Source organism: Salmo salar, chromosome 11, assembly GCF_965601325.2.
Source record: "Salmo salar chromosome 11, fSalSal1, whole genome shotgun sequence".
NCBI classification, from domain to species: domain Eukaryota; kingdom Metazoa; phylum Chordata; class Actinopteri; order Salmoniformes; family Salmonidae; genus Salmo; species Salmo salar.
In genome coordinates, this window is record NC_138301.1 from 89,188,013 (window position 1) to 89,206,618 (window position 18,606).

The window sequence follows — 18,606 nt, forward strand, 5'->3', positions numbered from 1 at the left end:
TTCACCTCAAACAGCAAGCAAAGCAGTGTCAAGCAGTGTCTTAATCTGGATATTTTCTACCTGCAGGCTGCAATGTTTTTATTTGTTGGCTTAATGTAAGCTATTTTTACATAGTTGGAAATGGCAATAGAAGTAACTTTTTAGGTTTGTATTATTTTCATTTAGATTGATAGAATTTTGATTAACCACATGACAATGATTGAGATACAAAGACGTTATTATAAATGAAACTGATCCACGAAAATGTGCATATGAAAACCATAACTGGCACGCAGATCGGTAGAAATTGTGAGAAATTGGCATTCCACATGAAAGTTTGCCGGCTCCTCCTGTAGCCTACCAAGAACTTCAGATAGCGATTGTTTTCCCAATTTTTTGCCTCAGGAGCGTCATTAACTTTCTTTGGTATGAAACAATACTTCCGTTGTGAAAATGAACAATTACGGACTGTTAATGAAACCATCGGATGTGGTGAAAACAAGTCCATCCAAGTTATCTTGCCTTTAAAATCTTGATTTTATACATCATATTCTTCCATCCAACACCACCCACATCATGATGAAGAGAAAGAGAACAGATTTTTCAAAAGCTGATATTCTCTTTACCCAGCCAAGGTGAAAGAATTAGAGCAGATATTTTCCATAAGTCCCATATAGAAGGTGGATAACAAGCTGTGGTTACATAACAAGGCATTAATCATTCAAAAGCACCGAAATCCAGGTAGACTCCGGCAGCAGATTAAAATTCCACTGCTGTATTATACTGTAGTAGACGGTGAAAACACAACTAGAGCCCACACAAAACAAGGACTGTTGAAATACCACTAACCACCAACCAAGCACTGCAATCCAGAGTCAACTGCTCCAATGTGTCTTACCCATAGACGCAATAACACTGTATTACATTTCATCATGTAGTCTTATCTAAGGTGATTTGAATTCTTCAGAGCATTCTATGGTCCAACTCTTTGATAATGCACTGAACAAAAACTTTCAAAAACGCAACATGCAACAATCTCAAAGATTTTACTGAGTTACGTATAGGTCTCCAGGGCCTAATCATATGACTGGGAATACAGATATGTATCTGTTAATCACGGATACCTTTAAATATTTTTTGTTTTTGTTTTGTTTAAGTAGAGGCGTGGATCAGAAAACCAGTCAGTATCTGGTGTGAACACCATTTGCCTCATGCAGCGCGACATCTCCTTCGCATAGAGTTGATCAGGCTGTTGATTGTGGCCTGTGGAATGTGAACCCAATCCTCTTTAATGGCAGTGCAAGTTGCTGGATATTTTTATTCTATTTAACTAGGCAAGTCAGTTAAGAACAAATTCTTATTTTCAATGACGGCCTAGGAACAGTGGGTTAAGTTGGGGCTAGGGGGCAGTATTGAGAAATTTTGAAAAAAATATGTGCCCATTTTTAACTGCCTCCTACACCAACTCAGAAGCTAGGATATGCATATTATTAACACATTCGGATAGAAAACACTCTGAATTTTCTAAAACAGTTTGAATGGTGTCTAAGTATAACAAAACTCATATTGCAGGCAAAAACCTGTGAAAAATAGATTTAAAAAAAATGTGAATTTTGTGACTGTACTATTTAGTGTCATTGTTTTATAGATACCATAGTGAGAAAGGATTCATTTCGCAACTCCTACGGCTTCCACTAGATGTCAACGATCTTTATAAAGTTGTTTGAAGCGTCTATGATAAACAGAGAGCAAATTAGAATGCAAGGAAGTTGACATGTCGTCACTTCATTTTTTTGCGCCTGCGCATAAATCTGAGAAGCGTGAGTTTGTCATAATTGTTTATCTAGACATAGGATAGGTTGTGTGAAAATATTACTGATGTTTAACGTTAAAAATGGACCAAAAGATTAATGCTAAACAACGTTTGACATGTTTGAACGAACGTAAATAGATTATTTACTAGGTTTTTTTAGCTTTTCGGCGTGATTTTACACCCCCCCCACCACGTTTTGTGGGAGCATAATGAACGCTAACTACTTGGTGTTATTTGGACATAAATTATGAACTTTGTCAAAAGAAACCACATTTGTTCTGGACCTGCGATTCCTGGCAGTGCCTTCTGATGGAGATAATCAAAGGTAAGGGGATATTTACAATGTTATTATCGATATTAGATGATGCTAACTGTATAGCATAGCTTATTGTTCTTAGCATAGCACCCCGTTTATTGCAAAATGTGATTTCCCAGTAAAGTTATTTTGAGATCTGGCCATTCGGTAGCAATTACGAGATGATAATATATTATTCTTTGAATGACAATATTATAATTTACCAATGTTTTCGAATAATAATTTTGTTATGTTCACCGGAAGCATTTCAGAGAAGAAAAAAATCTGAATTTCACGCTACTGTAAAATGCTGTTTTTGGATATAAATATGAACTTGATGGAACAAAAAATGCATGTATTGTATAACATAATGTCCTAGGAGTGTCATCTGATGGAGATTGACAAAGGTTAGTGCATAATTCTAGCTGGTTTCTGCTTTTGGTGACGCCTGACCTTGAATTGAAAATGGATGTTTGTACTTTTGTGGCTATGTACTGTCCTAACATAATCTAACTTTATACTTTTGCCGTAAAGCCTCTTTGAAAATCGAACAATGTGGTTAGATTAAGGAGATGTTTATCTTTTAAATTGTGTAAAATAGTTGATTGTTTGAGAAATTGAAATTATTAGATTTTTTATGTTTTGAATTTCCAGCCTTGTTAGCAATCCCGACTCGGGGTTCATTGCTAACCTGTAGCCCCAACAGGTTTTAACTGCCTTGTTCAGGGGAAGAACGACAGATTTTTACCTTGTCAGCTCCGAGATTCGATCTAGCAACCTTTCGGTTACTGGCCCAATGTTCTAACCACTAGGCTACCTGCCACCCCATAGGCGAGAACTGGAACACACTGTCGTACATGTCGATCCAGAGCATCCCAAAAATGCTCAATTGGTGACATGTCTGGTGAGTATGCAGGCCATGGAAGAACTGGGACATGTTCAGCTTCCAGGAATGGTGTACAGATCCTTGCGACATGGGGCCGTGCGTTATCATGCTGAAACATGGAGGTGATGGCGACGGACGAATGGCACAACAATGGGCCTGAGGATCTCATCACGGCAATGTTCTCTCAAATTGTTTTTGTTCATCACTGAACAAATTTCAGGTCGGCTGAGCGCAAACTTGAACGTTGTGAAAATTCTGTGCAACTTCCAGTGCGCGTTAAAGTTACAGTTTTAACAGTAGCCAAGTACGCTACTGTGGCTATTTGATCATAATGTAGAGCTACCAGAGTGGGCTACCATAAAAAATAATGGATAAAATGTATCCCATAACATTTTTAACATGGAAATAGCTGTTCTATCATTCAGCCTACAGTAGCAGCCAATGTGGGGTGTTCAATGTAGGCCGACATTCCATGAGACTTTTGAAAAAAACATGCAGGTCAGTACAGGTGCATCAAAGCTGGGATCGAGAGACTAAAAAACAACTTCTATCTCAAGGCCATCAGACTGTTAAATAGCCATCACTAGCCAGCTACCACCCAGCTACTCAACCCTGCACATTAGAAGCTGCTGCTCTATATACATAGACATGGAATCAGTGGCCACTTTAATAATGTTTACATACTGCTTTACTAATCTCATATGTATATACTGTATTCTAGTCTAATATATTTTAGTCAATGCCACTCCGACATTGCTCGTCCTAATATTTATATTTCTTTATTAAATTTGTTTTACATGTGTATTTTTGTGAATTGTTATATACTATTGCCTGTTGGAGCAAGGAAAACAAGCATTTGCCTACACCTTACAGAGAACCAGACAAATTATGCTACGCTCTGCTTATTGGCTACTTCGCTTAATCAAGCATGTCCCAAAAAACAATACTGCCCCTTTAAGACAAAAAAAATCTCTCTTTTCAAAGATGTCTAGAAATGCACGTTTTGTGCTCTTGCAGGAAGCAATCACTGCCCTACTGCAGACTACAAATGATCTATAACTGGGCAAATAAATCATTAACTAACAAAGAATATTAAATTAATATGCACTCATCGCTACATGCAGCTATCACATCCAAATCAAATGCTTACTTACAAGCCCTTAACCAACAACGCAATTAAGAAAAATGTTCAGAATGTATTTACTAAAATAAAACAAATTCTAGTGTACAAATAATAATCATAATAAATTATTATTATTAAATAGCAACAAAAAATAACAGTAAGAGGCTATATACAGGTGGTACCAGTACAGAGTCAACATGCAGGGGCACAGGTTAGTCAAGGTAATTGATGCCGTCTCATCGTTGTCGGTGATCACTGTTGTGTCGTCGGCAAACTTAATGATGGTGTTGGAACCGTGCTTGGCAATGCAGTCATGGGTGAACAGGGAGTACAGGAGGGGACGGAGCACGTATCCGGAGGGGCCCCAGTGTTGAGGATCGCGTGGCAGGTGTTATTACCTACCCTTGCCACCTGAGGGCAGCCCTTTAGGAAGTCCAGGATCCAGTTACAGAGGGAGGTGCTTAGTCCCAGGGTCCTTAGCTTACTGATGAGCATTGAGGGCACTATGGTGTTGAACACAGAACATATTCCAGTATGTGCTAGAAAAACAGTCCAGTAGCTTAACATCTGCGTCATCTGACCACTTCCATATTGAGCGAGTCACTGGTACTTCTTGCTTTAGTTCTTGCTTGTAAGCAGGAGAAAATAATTATGGTGAGATTTGCCAAATGGAGGATGAGGGAGAGCTTTGAACGCATCTCTGTGTGTGGAGTAAAGGTGGTGGAGAATTTTTTTCTCCCTCTGGTTGCACATGTAACATGCTGGTAGAATTTAGGTAAAATGGATTTAAGTTTCCCTGCATTAATCAGGGCAAGGCGACCGGAAACATGACCGAATACAAACAGTGTAGGTATTCCCTCCGCAATGCAATCAAACAAGCTAAGCGTCAGTATAGAGACAAAGTAGAGTCGCAATTCAACGGCTCAGACACGAGAGGTATGTGGCAGGGTCTACAGTCAATCACCGACTACAAAAAGAAAACCAGCCCCGTCGCGGACCACAATGTCTTGCTCCCAGACAAACTAAACTTCTTTGCTCGCTTTGAGGACAATACCGTGCCACCAACACGGCCCGCTACCAAAACCTGCGGGCTCTCCTTCACTGCAGCCAACTTGAGTAAAATATTTAAACATGTTAACCCTCGCAAGGCTGCCGGCCCAGACGGCATCCCTAGCCACGTCCTCAGAGCATGCGCAGACCAGCTGGCTGATGTGTTTACGGACATATTCAATCAAACCTTATCCCAGTCGGCTGTTCCCACATTCTTCAAGAGGGCCATCATTGTTCCTGTTCCCAAGAGAGCTAACTGAGTGAGCTAAACGACTATCGCCCCGTAGCACTCACTTCCGTCATCATGAAGTGCTTTGAGAGACTAGTCAAGGACCATATCACCTCCACCCTACCTGACACCCTAGACCCACTTCAATTTGCTTACTGCCCCAATAGGTCCACAGACGACGCAATCACACTGCCCTAACCCATCCGGACAAAAGGAATACCTATGTAAGAATGCTGTTCATCGACTACAGCTCAGCATTTAACGCCATAGTACCCTCCAAACTCGTCATCAAGCTCGAGACCCTGGGTCTCGACCCCGCCCTGTGCAACTGGGTCCTGGACTTCCTGACGGGCCGCCCCAGGTGGTGAGGGTAGAAACAACATCTCCACCCCGCTGATCCACAACACTGGGGCCCCACAAGGGTGCGTTCTCAGCCCTCTCCTGTACTCTCTGTTCACCCATGACTGCGTGGCCATGCACGCCTCCAACTAAAATCATCAAGTTTGCAGACGACACTACAATGGTAGGTTTGATTACCAACAACAACGAGACGGCCAACTGGGAGGAGATGAGGGCCCTCGGAGTGTGGTGTCAGGTAAATAACCTCACACTCAATGTCAACAAAACAAAGGAAATGATTGTGGACTTCAGGAAACAGCAGAGGGAGCAGCCCCCTACCCACATCGACGGGACAGTAGCGAAGAAGGTGAAAAGTTAAGTTCCTCGGCGTACACATCACGGACAAACTGAAACGGTCCACCCACACAGACAGCGTGGTGAAGAAGGCACAGCAGTGCCTCTTCAACCTCAGGAGGCTGAAGAAATCTGGCTTGTCACCAAAAACACTCAAACTTTTACAGATGCACAATCGAGAGCATCCTGTCGGGCTGTATCACCGCCTGGTACGGCAACTGCTCAGCCCACAACCGTAAGGCTCTCCAGAGGGTAGTGAGGTCTTCACAACGCATCACCGGGGGCAAACTACCTGCCCTCCAGGACACCTACACCACCCGATGTAACAGGAAGGCCAAAAAGATCAAAAGACAACAACCCCCCGAGCCACTGCCTGTTCACCCCGCTATCGTCCAGAAGGCGAGGTCAGTACAGGTGCATCAAAGCTGGGACCGAGAGACTGAAAAACAGCTTCTACCTCAAGGCCATCAGACTGTTAAACAGCCATCACTAACATTGAGTGGCTGCTGCCAACATACTGACTCATCTCTAGCCACTTCAATAATAAAAAATTGGACGTAATAAACGTATCACTAGTCACTTTATATAATGTTTACATACCCTACATTACTCATCTCATATGTATATACTGTATGATCTACTGCATCTTGCCTATGCCGTTCGACCATCGCTCATCCATATATTTTTATGTACATATTCTTAAATCATTCCTTTACACTTGTGTGTATAAGGTAGTTGTTGTGAAATTGTTAGATTACTTGTTAGATATTACTGTATGGTCGGAACTAGAAGCACAAGCATTTCACTATATTCGCATTAACATCTGCTAACCATGTGTATGTGACAAATAACATTTGATTTGACGTCAGTCAGGAAGTTAAAGCTTGGTCGCAAATGGGTCTTCCAAATGGACAATGACCCCAAGCATACTTCCAAAGTTGTGGCAAAATGGCTTAAATGGACAACAAAGTCAAGGTATTGGAGTGGCCATCACAAAGCTCTGACCTCAATCCTATAGAACATTTGTGGGCAGAACTGAAAAAGCATGTGCCAGCAAGGAGGCCTACAAACCTGACTCAGTTACACCAGCTGTCAGGAGGAATGGGCCAAAATTCATCCATCTTATTGTGGGAAGCTTGTGGAAGGCTACCCAAAACTTTTGACCCAAGTTAAACAATTTAAAGGCAATGCTACCAAATACGAATTGAGTGTATTTAAACTTCTGACCCACTGGGAATGTGATGAAAGAAATAAAAGCTGAAATCATTCTCTACTATTATTCTGACATTTCACATTCTTAAAATAAAGTGGTGATCCTAACTGACCTAAGACAGGGAATTTGTACTAGGATTAACTGTCAGGAATTTAAATGTATTTGGCTAAGGTGTATGTAAACCTCTGACTTCAACTGTATATATATATATGCCTCAATTTCTCCAAAACATAGACTTATCTTTCATTTGACACCCAATTTGAAATGGTCTTATGAATTTCACATGTTGGTGCTCATGGATCCTTTTACATGGAAATAACCTATTATCAATTCATTGCTTGAAAATTACCATCGCTTGGAAGTGCTATAGATTGGAGAAGAGATGTGTGTTGGAGGGCAGGTTTGTGTGTAGGCCTGCACAGCTCATTAGAATCACAAAAGGAAAATCCACAACATGATTGGTGTAAAAATAAGAATAAACATATAAGCCCATTTCTCTAACACAAGGGAAATCATGCATACATACAGGGATATTGAGGAGCAGCAAATTAGCTGTTCTGATCTAGAAGGAACACAGAATTCCTGATCAGCCCACAGACATGAAAAAACATGACCGTATAAACACCTGGAAAATGTTTTTAGTTCTAGTGTTCAAATGAGGACATTTTCACATGGCATAGTGGTAGAGTAAGTAACATTCCAGGGACCTGGGCTTGTGGAAGGACCACAAGTTGACAAAAACTGTTCTAGTCTGGTATTGAAATCCAAAAGGGTTGTTCCACCTCAAAAAGCACAAGAAAGAAGATTAACACCCACCATCTCAGATTGTTGTGAAATCGTTTCTGTAGTTAGCAACAGATACGATTAGCATTCCTGAAACATTATATTGTTTAAATATAATCCGATCTCAGAAAAACAGAGAACTGATACTGTATAGTGGATGTTGGGTGGGATTGGCAAGGGTGTGAGGGGTCCATGAGTGTCTTTTTTGGTGGGCAGATTCCTCATGTCTCACACCTTGGTAGGAAAATCAGATGTTGGTACTATATTTATTGAATATTATCTGAATCTTACAAATTAAAAGGACAATTTTGGGCGCAATCAATTAGCGTAATTTCCCAGAGATAAAATGTTATTTCAACAAAATAATGTTTTGGGAATGCCAGTGTTACCTGTTTCTAACTACAGAAAAATCTGATGTGGGTGTCATGGCTTGCTGAAATGACATGGAACAACTCAAAAAGGTAAAACCACATCTTTTTCTTAATCATCCCACCAGGATGTTTGAAATGTATTGCTTCGTTTTAGGACAGTGAAATAATCTGCTGTATAAATTGCAGAGGGGCATTGGATCATCCGTTTTATTACTCTGGACAAAACTCTGAGTTGTGTGTGAGCAACTGCAACAATGTTTGCCAAATTCGCCGATATTTCATAGAACCAAAACATCCGTCTCCAAATAAGAACTGTTTAATTTACCAGGACTCTTTCCAACACAGTAGCCTCCAAGACCTGTCCTTACATGCCAAACATACATAACTGTAGCCATCTCTGGCTGGACCACCAGTTCGCAGCTTTCATGAGGTAAGTATAGACAGACAGTACTGCTAAGATGCAGCTGGACTGATAAACACAGGGTTCAATTCAAATTTGCAACGTTTCATTTTTCATGCAGTAGACCCCCCCCCCCCCAATGGCCAAAAAACTCAGGATGATTTTGTGGTACTGTAAAAACATGCAACTACCAGTTAAGACTCCACTCACAGATAGATGGTACCCATTTTTAGAATAAAAAGCACGTACGTACGTGGGCGGGCAGTTGTTCATAAACAAAGACGTGCATAAAATCAGCTATGGCGTGTGTTCCGTTTGAAATACAAGCACAGTCTGAGGAGGAGATGCCACAGACAAGCCTCTCATCCCAGAAGCCTTTCCCGATTTAACGCCCTTAATAGCATGACATAGCTAAAGTTACAGGTCAGAGATTAGAGGTCAGGCCGTGTCACTGGCTCATGACCCCAATGGTGGTAACCTGACATGGCTTTAAAGGGGGCACTGACGTGTTGAATTAGCTCTGCATAGGAGTCGCCTTTAAATACAGATTTAGTATCAGATTACCCTACTCCCAATATTAACCTTAGACATTAGGCAGGTGAATAATATAACAAACCCTGAATCAGGGGTTAGGGACAACTTCCACCTTCACAATCAAAAATCAAATGTACAGTATTTTATAATACATTGAGACGGAATTGTCTCCATATTGCTTGAACCTATCCAGTCACCCCAGTTTCTCCAGAGAAAAAGCTTGGATGATGCCTGGGGTACGTTCACAACAACTTAACATCTGTGGGGATGTCTACGATGAGAGATTGATGAAGTTAAATTGTGACTCAGATAAAGTTTTGAAAAGTTGCAGATCCTGAAGGCACCCACAGGTTAGATCAGCAAGGTTAAACCCAAACCAATTAAGCTGATCAGAACCAGTGAAGACAAAGAAGAACATTAAGACGAAGCAGCTGCTTTACAAATGGGATGCACTGTTGAGCGATACAGCCCAAAGGGGTTCGTGCTGATTGTACAGAGATTGTGACAGCCGGTTAAATGGAGTCGAAGAGAGGAGGTCGAAGAGAGAAAGAGGGTGAGCTTGAGTCAGTTAATGTCGAGGAAAAAAGGGAGATGATTTGTGAAAGAAGAATGGTAGAAAGTGTAAGCAGAGTGAGATGTACGCCAGATCGAAGACAGGAGGAGAAATGGAAGTGAATGAGGGCGAAGTATCAGAGGTGGTAGGTGTGGTGAATTTCTCAGAGCTTGAGGCTGACAAAGAGGGTCAGGATAAAGGAGTATGACAGTAAGAGTGGCATTTTGGGAAAAAGTGGACCATTGCCTTTTGGCTGATCCATTTGTGGTTTAAGGGTGGGTGAAAACAGAGTGGGTGCTGCGGAATCAGTGAAGGTAGCCAGAAGATGGTCTTGTGATAATCGTTTGCGTTTCTGCTTGTCAAAGGGAGCAGGCGCTCCGCCTTAAACAAATCGGGACAAGAGGGGTGAATTGTTTTGCTCTCAAGGAAAGGGCGCAATTGAGGAGAATTACTGAGGTAGGGGTAAATGTGAAAGTTGACAAACTGAAGGGGAAGACAACCGGTGTTTGTGGTGCTCGTCGGATGGTGTGACGCAGACAGGGTGGCGTGAGTGGTGAAACAGAAGAGTCGTCTGTCCTTTGGAGTTTTGATGTTGAGTCTTTGCCCGACAAGGTGATGTTAGCATATAGAAGGTATCCGGTACGAGCTTCTGTGCCGAATACATTGCATCGTTACAGGCGTCAAGCTTATGGGCATGTGGCAGCAATGTGTAGGAGGGAGGATCCTAGGTGTGAGAAGTGTGCAGAAGTGCATGAGACAAAGGAATGTGTAGCATTGGGGAAAGTAGTGGTATGTGTTAATTGTAGGGGTGCCCATGGGGCTGGGGACCAGAAATGTCCAGTGCGAGAGTGGCAGGTTGAGGTTTCCAGGGTTTGAGTAGTGCAGAAGTTGTCATATGCTGAGGCAGTGAAGAAAGTAGAGGAAGATGGGTCAAGGGGGAGGGATCCTGAGAGGAGTGGTGTGAGTAGTAGATCTGTACCAGTACCGAGGGATAGATCAACAAGTGATTTGTTTCAGTAAGATTGGATTTTTAGCATTTATAACAATGGTTATCAACTGTACTGCAGGGATGGAACGTGAAGCACAGAAAATTGAGGTTGTTGTGACAGAGGCAGAGAGGTATTTGGGTGTGCGAGACTTTACATCAGAAGAGTAGTCTTCTCAACAAAGCCTGAATACATACACCACAGTTCAAAGGTTTGGGGTCACTTAGAAATGTCCTTGTTTTTGAAAGAAAATTACTTTTTTTTCTCTCCATTAAAATAACAAATTGATCAGAAATACAGTGTAGACATTATTAATGTTGTAAATGACGGTTGTAGCTGGAAACGGCTGATATTTTAGAATATCTACATGGGCGTCCAGAGGCACATTCTCAGCAACCATCACTCCTGTGTTCCAATGGCACGTTGTGTTAGCTAATCCATGTTTATCATTTTAAAAGGCTAATTGATCATTTGAAAACCGTCTTGCAATTATGTTAGCACAGCCGAAAACTGTTGTCTGTTTAAAGAAGCAATAAAACTGGCCTTCAGACTAGTTGAGTATCTGGAGCGTCAGCATTTGTGGGTTCGATTACAGGCTCAAAATGGCTAGAAACAAAGGACTGTCTTCTGAAACTCGTCAGTCTATTCTTGTTCTGAGAAATGAAGGCTATTCCATGTGAAAAGTTGCCAAGAAACTGAAGATCTCGTACAACGCTGTGTACTACTCCCTTCACAGAACAGCGCAAACTGGCTCTAACCCAAATAGAAAGAGGAGTGGGAGGCCCCTGTGCACAACTGAGCAAGAGGACAAGTACATTAGTGTCTAGTTTGAGAAAGACGCCTCACAAGTCCTCAACTGGCAGCTTCATTAAATAGTACCCACAAAACACCAGTCTCAACATCAGTGACGAGGCGACTCCGGGATGCTGGACTTCTAGGCAAAGTTCCTTAGTCCAGTGTCTGTGTTTTGCCCATTTTAACCTTATTGTTATTGGCCAGTCTGAGATATGGCTTTTTCTTTGCAACTCTGTCTAGAAGGCCAGCATCCTGGAGTCACCTCTTCACTGTTGACATTGAGACAGGTGTTTTGCAGGTCAAACAGTTCTATTTTAGTTTCATCAGACCAGAGGACATTTCTCCAAAAAGTATGATCTTTGTCCCCATGTGCAGTTGCAAACCGTAGTCTGGCTTTTTTGTGGCGGTTTTGGAGCAGTGGTTTCTTCCTTGCTGAGCGGCCTTTCAGGTTATGTCGATATAGGACTAGTTTTACTGTGGATATAGATACTTTTGTACCTTTTTCCTCCAGCATCTTCACGGGGTCCTTTGCTGTTGTTCTGGGATTGATTTGCACTATTCGCACCAAAGTACGTTCATCTCTAGGAGACAGAACGCGTCTCCTTCCTGAGAAGTATGACGGCTGCGTGGTCCCATGGTGTTTATACTTACGTATTATTGTTTGTACAGATGAACGTGGAAATTTCTCCTAAGGATGAACCAGACTTGTGGAGGTCTACAATTTTTTTCAGAGGTCTTGGGAAAATCAAAAGAAATCAGCCATGATGTCAAGCAGAGGCACTGAGTTTGAAGGTAGGCCTTGAAATACATCCACAGGTACACCTCCAATTGACTCAAATGATGTCAATTAGCCTATCAGAAGCTTCTAAAGCCTCTAAAGCTCTTTAAAGGCACAGTCAACTTAGTGTATGTGAACTTCTGACCCACTGGAATTGTGATACAGTGAATTATAAGTGAAATAATCTGTCTGTAAACAATTGTTGGAAAAATGACTTGTGCCATGCACAAAGTAGATGTACTAACCGACTTGCCAAAAATATAGTTTGTTAAGAAGAAATGTGTGGAGTGGTTGAAAAACAAGTTTTAATGACTCCAACCTAAGTATATGTAAACTTCCGACTTCAACTGTATGTTCAAATCTTTCCAAAGCTGAGCCAAGTCAAAAACACATTTACATTAATCAAGTCAATAGGCATGCTCTGTAGTATGCTAAGAAAAAATACATACATGAAGCCAATGTTATCACATTGGACTCGAGCAACAGGCTAGAGACTTGCCCTCACAAATTGACTTGATATGAATATGAATCGGTCAGCTTACTGTGTCACTATTACTGCTGGGGATTTTCTAATCCAAAAATTATTTCAACTGACAAAACTGTAAAGCTGGGGGAGTGGGGGAATAAACGCCAATAACAGTTTTTATTCAGCTAAAATATTACACTCTGAATAATACTTTAGCTGAATAAAGTAACAATTTCTTATTTCTCACAAGCAGTGCACATACGCAACAAGGCATGATGGTTGTCACCTTTGCGAGGGCGCACACACACACCTGCCATTCAAGCCACTCCACCCAAAGACATTACTACTAACATTTAATGGGTAAATTACACTTTTGCACTCTTTACCATTTTGTCGCCTCCTTCCCCATGTTCTTTATTCCCCGGTTCCACTGCCTCGTCTGCCACACTCTTTTCTTCCTTCCCTTCGGTTTTTAGAGTGACGAAGTCTGAAGTGTGTTGGTTGTTGAAATACTCGTAATATTGGTGCACTTCTTCTAAACAGATGTCTATACCTTCTCCCTCTGACAAGGTTTCGGAGCCTGAAGAGGACTGGCTCCCGCTGTCGCTTCCAAGAGTCTCGAAGTGTTGCGCCTCCATAATGTTAGAGTCCACTAACACCCATCACGCCAGTTTCGGTTTATCAATATAAGTCACCGCGTATTATTGGTTAAAATGTTTACCCAGAGTAATGTCTACCTGTACACCGTTTAAGTCATATTGCGGTTTGAATGCACCGTGTTGCACGAACACCGTTGAAAAGTTCCATTCAGTGGAAGTTCCAAGGCTACAAAACTGACACAGCCGTTACATCCTTGGCTGCGTGCAATGCTGTTCGTAGCAAAAAGCGCCTGGAGTTGGTTTCATTTCATAACTCTGCCGACCAAAGGATCCGCTGTGCGCCGACAATCTTGTAATATGAATTCTAAAAGACAGACTGACATCCACCAGTGACGTGTTTTCATGGTGTCCCCCAAAAAATTACTAATAAAAAAAGCGAAATAATGTATCTTTCGTCTCCCTGTTTCATCATTTCCCTTCAATTCGCAAGATGCAGACTATCTCACATGAGAAAACATCTGAGCGAGTGAAACAACGCCCCTCTGTCTCTGGACGTGTAGGCCATCTATCTGATGCTGTCTGGTCCAAACGAGTATGACATTTTTGCTGCCCCTAGCAAGGGAAGCCAGCGAGCATTTGGCCTCCCTTGATAAAAAAAAGTATACAAAATTAGCCAATCAGTGTTGAGCTAAACTGAGCCAGCTCAACTGTGAATGGTCCTGGCCCTCCCCCCAAAAATGTCATGGGGATCCAGCTTGCATTCCTATCAGATTCCATTGAGTGCATATTTCATTGACATAAAAACTTGAATTGTTGCATCTCGTTGTCCTGTTCTCTAAAGCTAGCTTGCTAAAATTGTCCCTTTCCTAAATTAGGCATGGATGGAGACAGAGATTTGGACTTGTGGTTTTACTTAATTCTCCGTACTGGCCAATGACTATAAAGGCGATTCATTAATTAGCCATTCATTCATGCATTGTTGTGCCCCTGGCTTGAGAGGTAGCTAGCTGTAGAAGGCTAATGTTAACTAGCTAACGTTGCCCATAAATGGAAGTTTGGCTAGCAAGCAAGCATTTTAGCCAGGTAGCCTAGGACAACAAAAAATTGAAGCATGTACTAAATGACAGAATGATAGACATTTTGTCAACATGAAAGAGAGGATGGCGGCATTGGCGTTTCTCTGCAAGTAGGGTGAGTCAACATGTTTTTCTACTTGCACAAACGCACACACAGAAATCAGAACCATGAACAGCCACATCCTATTTAGCTTACGTTGATTGGACTAAATTGTTTTTGGTATCTTTTAGTTGTCACTGTATTAGACTAAGCAGAGGTGATTTGATGATGTTGAAATGTTGCTGGAATAGCTGAGGCAGCTCCTGTTTTCTTTGCAACTTGGGGTAACTCTCTGTGGTTCTAAATCAAGAGTAGTTTAGTGGTCCGTAAATGTCAAAAACATTAACTTGCTTGACCATGCTGTAGGTCATGTAACTGTTTATAACATGCAATATGCGTCATGGATTTCACTGGACAGAGGTTGCTATCCGGTTTTGTGATAAAACAAAGGTGTGGTTGAATTTATTCTGCCACTGTGTCTTATTGTCTCAGCCTTTAGGCCTATATCACGGTCGCAAGGCATATGAATTAACAGGTTATAGAGCAAACAACGCAATTATCACAACACAGGTTGTAATATTACATTGGTACCATGTGTGTAACACTCAATACGATGAGAGAGAATTGTGAGCTTTGCTCCTGTTGGCACCCAGATAATTTTGATCTGAATTTCCAGACACATTTTAACATGGAACCTTTTTTGCATAGTGGTGCTTTTCCATTTAGATCCCTGCACCAGGGTGTAGCCAGTGTCTTATGTTAAAGTAAGCTCTAGTGTTATTGTGTTTACATCAGAAGTGTGACACTAAAACTGCGTTTCCAAAACTGGGGGTCGCGGCCTGATTTGAAAATGGGGTTGCAAGAGAAACTCGGAAAGAAATGTGTGGTTAAAGTAGTCGACTGGATTTTAGCTGTTGTTTGCTAAAATCCACAACACAGGTTCTTTGCTTTCACAGGGAATATACAGTACCAGTCAAAAGTTTGGACACACATACTCATTCAAGGGTTTTTCTTTATTTTTGCTATTTTCTACATTGTAGAATAACAGTGAAGACATCACAACTATGAAATAAACATATGGAATCATGTAGTAACCAAAAAAGTGTTGAACAAATGAAAATATATAAAAAAAAATTGATTCTTCAAAGTAGCCACCCTTTGCCTTGTCAGCTTTGCACACTCTTGGCATTCTCTCAACCAGCTTCACCTGGAATGATTTTCCAACAGTCTTGAAGGAGTTCCCAAATATACTGAGCACTTGTTGGCTGCTTTTCCTTCACTCTACGGTCCAACTCATCCCTGTCACGTATACTCCCTCTCCAGCCTCTAGGTCATCAGGCTGTTGATTATCCCGCACACCTGTCACCATCGTCAAGCACACCAGTGCCTTACGACACTCACCTGGACTCCATCATCTCCTTGATTATCTTCCCTATATCTGTCACTACCCTTGAATCTTTCCTCAGGTGTTATTGACTCTGTTTCATGTCAGTGCGTTGTTTGTGTTTCGAGTTTATTGTTTTGTTTATTTATTAAAGTACTCACTCCCTGTACTTGCTTCCCGACTCTCAGCGCACTCGTTACAATCCCAAACCATCTCAATTGGGTTGAGGTCAGGTGATTGTGGAGGCCAGGTCATCTGATGCAGCACTCCATCACTCTCCTTCTTGGTCAAATAGCACAGCCTGGAGGTGTGTTGGGTCATTGTCCTGTTGAAAAACAAATGATAGTCCCACTAAGAGCAAACCAGATGGGATGGTGTATCACTGCAGAATGCTGTGGTAGCCATGCTGGTGAAGTGTGCCTTGAATTCTAAATAAATCACTGACAGTATCACCAGCAAAGCATGCTTCACGTGGCAACCACACATGCAGAGATCATCTGTTCACCTACTCTGCGTCTCACAAAGACACGGCGGTTGGAAACAAAAATCTAAAATGTAGACTCATCAAACCAAAGGACAGATTTCCACCAGTCTAATGTCCATTGCTCGTGTTTCTTGGCCCAAGCAAGTCTCTTCTTCTTATTGGTGTCCTTTAATAGTGGTTTCTTTGCAGCAATTCAACCATGAAGGCCTGATTCATTCTCCTCTGAACAGTTGATGTTGAGATGTGTCTGTTATTTGAACTCTGTGAAGCATTTATTTGGGCTGCAATTTCTGAGGCTGGTAACACTAATGAACTTATCCTTTGCAGCAGAGGTAACTTTTGGTCTTCCTTTCCTGTGGTGGTTCTGATGAGAGACAGTTTCATCATAGCGCTTGATGTTTTTTTTCAACTCTGGGTCTTCCTTTCCTGTGGCGGTCCTCATGAGAGCAAGTTTCATCATAGCTCTTGATGTTTTTTTGCAACTCTGGGTCTTCCTTTCCTGTGGCAGTCCTCATGAGAGCAAGTTTCATCATAGCGTCTCACCTTTATGCTAAGGGTCAAAATGCACTTTCAATGGGTTGCTACTTCCAACTCCACCCCAGCTATTCCTACTGAATCACTACATTGGTGGCAGGCAGTAGTGGGATAACCCCCCAGTCTCTCAGGCCTGTGTTGGACGTGATTTTCGTTTAGCTTGTTCATAATCAGATATCTCTATCAATGCTGAGCTCTTTTATCACATTGTTGTTTGCTGATGTGTTTTCTTTCCCTAATGCACTGTATCATCTGTAGATTTTGACTCCCATACTGTAATGAATTACATGCCTCTTAACTACTACCACACAAACACACACAGAGGTTAGGAGAATAGGGTACTGGAATCATTTGAAATAGTGATAAACAACTGAAAAACGGGTCTGTTTCATTTGAGGAAGTGAGTAATATGCGATGTCCTGGTGCTTGTTTCCGCAATAATGATTTGCAATCGTTACAGAAGATGGATGCAACCAGCTCCAAAGCCTTTAGAATTGGGTAAACATACTGTAAAATATTAGTGGAATTGTTTTAAGAAGCGTTTTGGACCTAGACTTGGCACTCCGGGTTTCGCTTGCAATGCGGTAGCAGAGAGAACAGTCTATGACTAGAGTTTTTCCAATTTTTACGGCCTTCCTCTGACACCGCCTGGTATTGAAGTCTTGAATGGCAGGAAGCTTGGCCCCAGTGATGTACTGGGCCGTATGCACTACCCTCTGTAGTGCCTTGCGGTTGGAGGCTGAGCAGTTGCCATACCAGGCGGTGATGCAACAAGTCAGGATGCTCTCGATGGTGCAGCTGTAGAAAGTTTTGAGGATCTGAGAACCCATGCCAAATCTTTTCAGTCTCCTGACGGGGAATAGGCGTTGTCTGCCCTCTTCACAACTGTTTTGGTGTGTTTGGACCATGATAGTTTGTTGGTGATGTGGACACCAAGGAACTTGAAGCGCTCAACCTGCTCCACTATAGCCCCATCGATGAGAATGGGGGCGTGCTCGGTCCTCATTTTCCTGTAGTCCTCAATCATCTCCTTTGTCTTGATCACGTTGAGGGAGAGGTTGATATTCTGGCACCACATTGCCAGGTCTCTGACCTCCTCCCTATAGGTTGTCTCATCGTTGTCTGTGATCAGGCCTACCACTGTTGTGTCGTCGGCAAACTTAATGATGGTGTTGGAGTCGTGTGTGGCCTTGCAGTCATGGGTGAACAGGGAGTACAGGAGGGGACTGAGCACACACCCCTGGGGGGCCCCCCATGTTGAGGATCAGCATGGCAGATTTGTTTTATCCATTTTAGAATAGGGCTGTAATGTAACAAAATGTGGAAAATGGGAAGGGGTCTGAATACTTTCCGAATGCACTGTATTTACCCCAGTGATCAGAATTGGTTTAAAGACATATTTTCGTTGCTTTTTGACCGTCTTTTCAACCAAAAAGTGTTGTGCTCACATGCTGTTTTTTGTTATTTCGTTTTCGTTTTGTTATTTCTTAATTCGTGTCCAATTAAGATCCTGCTGAGGCAAAGATCCTGCAATGGCTTGTT

General features: G+C 42.0%; 1 protein-coding gene across 2 annotated transcripts in view; it reads right to left on the minus strand.

Annotated features, from left to right (window-relative positions):
• The window catches only part of LOC106563017 (microtubule-associated serine/threonine-protein kinase 3), a 197,201-nt gene extending 183,079 nt beyond the window's left edge, over positions 1-14,122 (minus strand). For both annotated transcript variants that reach the window (XM_082958135.1, XM_014128199.3), the window contains exon 1: positions 13,334-14,122. In XM_082958135.1, coding sequence (XP_082814261.1) covers positions 13,334-13,585 — 252 coding nt within the window. In that variant the 5' untranslated portion in view covers positions 13,586-14,122. The remainder of the gene's footprint in view (positions 1-13,333) is intronic.
• Between the last annotated feature and the right edge of the window lie 4,484 nt (positions 14,123-18,606).